Source organism: Zeus faber (genome assembly GCF_960531495.2).
Source record: "Zeus faber genome assembly, chromosome: 1".
Taxonomy (NCBI): Eukaryota; Metazoa; Chordata; class Actinopteri; order Zeiformes; family Zeidae; genus Zeus; species Zeus faber.
The window spans coordinates 57,010,076-57,017,213 of record NC_137193.1 but is presented as its reverse complement, the minus strand read 5'-3'; the positions used below and the strand labels follow the sequence as shown (position 1 = coordinate 57,017,213).

At 43.1% G+C, this 7,138-nt stretch overlaps 1 protein-coding gene across 1 annotated transcript; it reads right to left on the bottom strand.

The window, feature by feature from the left end:
* Nucleotides 1–995: 995 nt before the first annotated feature.
* On the bottom strand, nt 996–7,019 carry LOC307231254 (MARVEL domain-containing protein 3). Its single transcript, XM_080001879.1, has 4 exons — nt 6,988–7,019; nt 6,587–6,695; nt 2,204–2,319; nt 996–1,854 (listed from the first exon to the last, which is right to left on the bottom strand). The coding sequence occupies exons 2-4, from the start codon at nt 6,691–6,693 to the stop codon at nt 1,199–1,201; spliced, it is 879 nt and encodes a 292-aa protein (XP_079858005.1). The 5' UTR covers nt 6,694–6,695; nt 6,988–7,019; the 3' UTR covers nt 996–1,198.
* Nucleotides 7,020–7,138: the final 119 nt, after the last annotated feature.

Sequence of the window (7,138 nt, the reverse complement as noted above, 5' to 3'; positions counted from 1 at the left end):
GGATATAATAGAATTGATTGGAGTTTACAAAATACACAGGGATAACATTTCAGTGAGGAATTACAAAAAAGGAGAATCAAATATATTTTTATGTGTAAAACGTCTGCGTGCGGACACAGACCCCGTGCGACTCAATCGGCGGAGGCAACACGGAGAGCTGAGCCCCGTTCCTCCAAATAAAACAAGTAAGAACAGCGTGGGGATAGTGCACGGGGGAACGGGGCACAACTCATAGACTCATTAAGATTATTTTCTGTGCATAGCGCATGGAGAGGACGATTGGGGGGGGGAGTCACTGAGACGGTGTCCCCATGGTTTTGTTCCATACGCACGTCTCGTTCCGCAAGACAAAAATAAAAACACTGTTCTGACGCACCGATATTAGGCACCCCATTCCTGGCTCACACATCGTCGGTATCGCCGAAGACGGAGTCTGGTGCGAATCTGATTCGACTGACAAAATTCTGAGTCGGGTACAACCCTAAAAAATAATCTAAAAACACTTTCTATTTGTTTTGTTTGGAGAAACGGAACGCGGAACAAGCAGCTCGAGCCACAGCTCCGCAGTTTGTGCGGAGGTGCAGGATCCAATCAAATAGGTGCCGGTCCCAGTCTGGGAGGTCCCGGAACATGTTCCGGCACAAATTAAGAGCTGGTTGGAGCACTGGACACTACATTTACATGGTAATAGATAGCTGTCTGTAGAACTGAAGTATTATCTGACAATAGAATGTCTATTCACTGCACGAGCGACTTGACTGATCTTGTGTGTAGGACATGATACCATAACCTTCATATAGGAGTGGCAATGTCATTATTGGCACTATACAATCACACAAGACTAGAGGATGAAAGTTTGGACTTGGATGGAGTTCTGATGCCCCTCATAGGTCACTGATATAAAATCTGTGATCACACCTGGAGTCCTATGCAAAATGAATGTAAACTTTATTTATATTGACAAATTCATTAAAAAAAAATAATTAAAAGGCACACAATTTAAAACGACATTACAAAAACGAATCTCCCATTATAAAATCTATCTTTGTTAAAACTGCATTTCAATAGTGTTTGGCTATACGTTTGAAAGGTTTAAATATTATCTCTGGCAGCATATGCTTAGAAGGGTGACACATCAACATAACATTCACAGATCATTCGAAGATAATTAAAACAGTCCATTCCAACATGTCCATTCTCAGACAGCAGTTGTATCGGCCCGTAGCGCCGCCCTTTGCGGGGAGGCGGGCTGGCGCCGATCGGCCTCGTGGCGTTTCCTCTCACGCAGGTAGTGCTTCACCCCGCGAATGGTTTTGAAGGTGAGCACGGTGCCGGTGGCGTACAGTATGGCGGTGATGAGACCGAACAGAGCCACGGCCGCGTCCGCCCCGCCCACATCGCAGTTCATCCAGGTGTAGCCGTTGCGGGCGTAGAGCCGCTCGCGCCGCTGGCACACGTCCGTGGCGTTGACCCCGATGACAAAGTGCAGGTAGAGCCCCACGGCCACCACGTAGGCCACGGCCCCCAGCCCCTGGAACACCAGCGCCCCGACCAGAAGCTTCTGGGACAGCAGGTGAGGGGGCTTGTTCCCGGAGACCACAAATAGGAGCGAGACCACCCCCAAGGTGAGGCTGAAGGCGATGCCGCCGTAGATGCCCGGGGCCCTCATCTGGCTATACTGCATGTCCAGGTCACGCACCTGCTGCAGCTCAGTACCCTGCAGGTTAAAGTTGGAGTTGATGCTGACGCCGCCCAGCCCGCCCATGGAGGAGAGGCCCGACATCACCATCTGGGCCGCTACCACGCAGATCAGGACCAGCCCATTGGTCAGCACAGAACACATCAGCACAATGCCTGGAGCGCGGCACAAAACAGGTACAGATTAACACAACAATGGAAGGATTAGCCTGTCATTTGTCTTCAAAACTGAATTATAGGCTATCGTATCTCTAAATCTGCTGTAGTGCCTACGGTGAGAAGGAGGAATGTCACTGTAAACAGAAGAAAACTGGTCTCTCCTGATATTATCTACAGAGAGGGGAGGGCGGGTGTCAGAGAGAGAAACTGAAACCTGCCCACTGCTTAGAACTCCAGCTGCCCACACTGTTACAAACAGGAGATTTCAACACGTGTGCTCAGATTTGTCCTCACAATTAATCTTCACTTTCCATTAATAAATTCATACACCCGTTTGACATCATACCTCGCCTGGAGCAGATGTGAGAGCATTTGGACTCATCTCGTCGCTCATGTGGGACGTCATGGCGTTTTGGAGGAGGTGTGGTGTCTCTTGGATAGTACGGGGGCCGAGACGAAGACCTAATTTGGGGAAACAAGGTATGGTTTTCGGGCAATCTTATCAATTTAGAGACAATTCTTTTTAAAATACCTGGACAATTGAAACCATGTCACATCAACCACAATGAATAATCTTAAAAAAGAAAAATAATAATAATAATAATAATAATAATAATAAAACAAAGAACAGTATTAAAAAAAATAATAATGATAAATAAAATACAAAGTAAAATATGATAATAAATATATCTGCAGGCAGCAATACGGAGTCCAGGATTGTCAGCCCCTCGTTAAAGTTCAATGGATGAGTGTGCGTTGGCTCTCTGTTCCGTGTGTTTTGTGACCGCAGAAGTTTATTTGTTCCGGCCTGGTTACAGTGTCATTCTATGATCGGGCGCTGTTTGCGGCTGTGGGTGGGTTTCCTACGGTGTAACTAACAGCGGTTATCATTCTGAAGTTGGGCTGTATGATTTTCACTAAAATGATAATCAGGATTATTTTAGTCAACATTGTGATTGCGATTATTTATCACGATTATTCATCAATTTTGGTAACAGAATTATTTGATGGCACTTTGTAAATCAACACAAAACTGCAAACTGCAGCTTCACAATTATAATGTATTTTATAAACCTATAAATAAATAAACTTAGGTAAGTGATTTAACTGACTTTAATTGCATTCAATTGTATAGGTTGGTTTTTATTTTGTAAAACTTACCCCTAACGGGAGCAGCCGAAAGAAGACAGATACAGTATATAGTGTATGCACTATATACACTGTATACCTCTCATCTCATCACCGTTCTCAGTCTCGTTCCTGCAGTCTGTCAGTGTTCACTACACTAGCGTTCACAATGGCCATGCCCCCTGTGTGTGTGTATGTAGATAGATAGATAGATAGATAGATACGTAAGAATTTCTCTGTTGCAGCATACGTCTGTGCGTGCCGCCATCTTTGTGAGGTTGCAATTGTTGATCACAAACTTCATCCACAATACTGATGTTGCAATACTGCGTTGTTTGAGATTCATAACTCTCAAGCTCAAACTCGAGCGCCATGTTGGAACTGCCGCGAATACAAATCTTATTAAGATTGTCTGTGGGTTCGTCGGATGACATCCATAAAGGTCTGACCTCAGTTACATCTGCACGCGCCGCCGTCTTTGTGAGGTCCCCGTTGTTGACCAATCACTAGACTGCAATGCTATCATGTAACCTGTTTGAGCCATCATTTGCGCATATGCACGCAATGATAAAAAAATGCAGTTTTCTACTAAATTGCTCCACAATAATGGACTAATCTGGATCAAACTTGGAAAACGGCATGTCGGGACAACCTGGAATACACATTTTATTCACCTTGTCTGTGATTGCGGGGGAATCATGACATCCACAGACTACTGACGTAATTTTTCATTAACAAAAGCAAGAGAGACCCCAAAATAAACATAGCTGCAGGCAGCAATGCATGGGGTCCAGAAATTAGTTCTCCAGATAAAGGTATACAGTATAATCAAATTAATTCTCAGTAATGGAATACACCCTTATGTTATAATGGCAACACATCTGGCTTTGCATCTGTCGGGTAATGATGACGAAGTGACTTAATGACACGGTGAAGACTCTCTGTTCCCAATTACAGTTTTCAGAGTTCTGTGAACACAGCATTACTGCTAAAACAAGTTACAATTTTTAGAATTTCCGCGGAACACAGCACCGGCTGGTCGTCTCGACCCAGCGCAAATCCTACACGAAGTAACCACTACACGCCAATGGAGTCTACAACGCGCGACTCGCCCCATGCCAAAGTCCCTTCAAAGACACAACCTGCACATGTATAGCAAATTGGATGATGATGTCACAAAGCGCCCCACTCACAAAGGAATCACGCTACGCCAACGTTCTGCTACTTCCGGTAAATTGGCAACAGTTTTTCACTAATTCTTGCTCCAAATATTGGGTAATGTGGATCAAACTTGGCCAACAAGACGTCTGAAACTAGTGTTAGGTCGTTCCCGAATGAAATTAACTGAATCCTCCCCTAAAACTATTTGTTATTTTCAGTCTCCGCCTACCGCCAAAAGCTACTGCTAGAAGTTGTTCAAAAACGAACCAGTGATCATACCTAGAGAACTGGCAGAAATAGTTCAGAACCGCTCCCTACACTTCTTTTAGTTCCTTCCATTCGTTCACTGATTCCCTCTTTGGTTATTTTAGTGAAGATGCTGTTATTTCAAACCGTACTGTGCAGACGTTACACATGCACGATCCCACCTACATTTGGCAACATTGACGTTGAAGTTGAAGTAAAATCTTTGTCAGGTTAAATTGTTCATTCAGATAGATTTGATTTAAATGCTGTATTGATTCAAAACGCGACGCAAGACTTAATTGTCAAATATAGGACGATGACGTATTTTATGCGAGGGTGAACTGGGCCAAATGGATTTCTATGCCATCGGATTTATGTTAGGCTGCGTGGGTTCAGTGGAGTCACTAGGGGGTGCAGACCGCACCGGGTGTGAATCTTGTTTTTCATTATACGCCAGCAGACTTCCTGCACGGACTTTGGCCGCAGGGAGGACTCACTGAACGAATCCACTGCAAGAACGAGTCGATCACGAATGCGAGACTCAGCGGAAATTGTTCGCAAATCAGTGAACTAATCTTTTTCGTGAACTGAATCAAAAGATTTGTGTCCATGAAAGGCAACAAAAAAACCCACCTCTAACAGGAAGACACGGAAGGACAGAGGTCTAATAAAGGTCCATTAATGTGATAGAAAGGAAGTCGTTTAAAACACAATGTGGTCATCTGAGTGGAAAAAGAGCCTTTAAGTATTGTATTTCTTAAATAATATGTCGCCCACCCAGACCATAATATATATTTTTTTCTTTTTGGGGGAGGGGCAACGAAGTGGAGTGTCAAACTTGTTTTTAAACATGGTTATACGGCAGCAGACTTCCTGCATAGACTTTGGCTGCTGGGAGGACTCACTGAACTAATCCACTGCAAGAACGACAGGGTTCAACACTAACTTTTAAAGTGATTGCCAGGTTGGCAACCAGGCATCAGCTTTTGGTTGCAGAAACTGAAAATATGATTGCCATTTTTAGTCACCCTATATTTTGAATAATTAAGATACTACGCCGTTATATGTCAGCTTAATAATGAAAATGTGACAAAAGAATGTTTAAAAGCTTTATTACAGTAACTGAACAAAATTCTTTGGAGTTGGTGTTTTATCTGATACTTGAATTTGAATCTTCACAGTGGAAGAAACACAGAGCTGCGATAACACTAACTCCCCTAGTCACACTTGGCCTGACCACACTCTTTCTTTTACACCCACATGTATATGCTCACCACACAGACAATAAAAATCTCAACAGTCCTGTTTGTCCCCTTATTGTTAACAGTGGTAAATTCAAATTTTCATCTTTCCATTTAAAAGTAGCTCTCCAACAGATGAGGTCCTAGCCATACTCATTATTAATGCTGTCTGTCTACAAAGATTAACAACTGATTATTGGATTGTAACGGCTATATGTTGACAAATTTGACCAAAGTGACGAGAAAACGAATATTAAAAGACATCTCCTGTATGTTTTTTTTATTTTAATTTGATTTGTAAGTATACAGTTTGTTTCTTTTTTTCTGTCTGGTTTTGACTGAAATGTTTTTTCACACCTAGTTTTCGTTTTTTTGTTTAGTTTTAGTTAACTGTACAGGGACGCAAACACGTGTATGGTGAAAAAACGTCTGAACTACTTATGGTGGTAGCCGACGGTTTTCCGAGTTCCAATAAACGCAGTTTTTTTCATTAGAGTCTGGACAGACAGTCTCAGAGCAGGACGCACACATTGGCTTTCTCTGACTGTGTGGAAATCCGATGTATATCTGTGCACACGCGTGCAGCGTTCTGCTTACGACTGTAACTGCAATATTTGAATATCACTAATGCAGAAATTATTTATTACGGGGTGCACACGTTGCTGTTTGCTGTCCATATTATTCATCTGAAAAGGGTCGCCAAGAAATGATCGCCAAGCGACTCAGTCCGGTCTGTTAATGCCGAGTCCTGAACGAAACACGACTCACCGGAAATCATGCGCGAATCGGTGAACGAATCGGTGAGAGGATCTTTCAAGTGAACTGAATCAAAAGATGTGTGTCCCTGAAAGGCATCGACATGCCCACCACTATCTGAAACACCCTGGATTGCCGAGGAGAAAAATCCGAAATAATAATAATAATAACTCAAATTAAATCAAAAGTCAACAAACCTGTCGCTTTGTTCACGTCTCTGGTCGTCGCGGGGTGCTCGGTTCTCCCGTCGATCCCCGTTCCTCTCCCGGTGTACCCGGTTGGTTCGGGGTGGCGAACGGCTCATACCTGACACAACAACGGCACAACGAACACAACAACGGCGTCTGGACGTTTTATTTGAGATACGAGCTCAAATGAAAATACTTTAGCTTTTTTTTTTTTTTTTTTAATATATATAATAATTGGTGTAATGGTATAATTAATTAAAGTTAAAGATGAGTTTCGTCGAGGGTTTCGGTCTTCATAAACAGCTTTAAATAACAACGTTCCGGTTGTTATTAATGTGCCACCTCTGGAAGTTACTTGCGGGCGCATAACTATAGCAACACCCCCACCAAAAATAAACATTAAAACTTACTGTTTCGGTTCGGATGTCGATTACAAACATGAAAATGTTTCCATGGTTGTTTGAATGTAGAAAGAACACCTTTGCGCGCAGGTAGAAATGTGTCCACGCCCACAAGGGGGAAGAAAGGCGGAAGGAACGACTGACGGCAGGTGGAGCATCA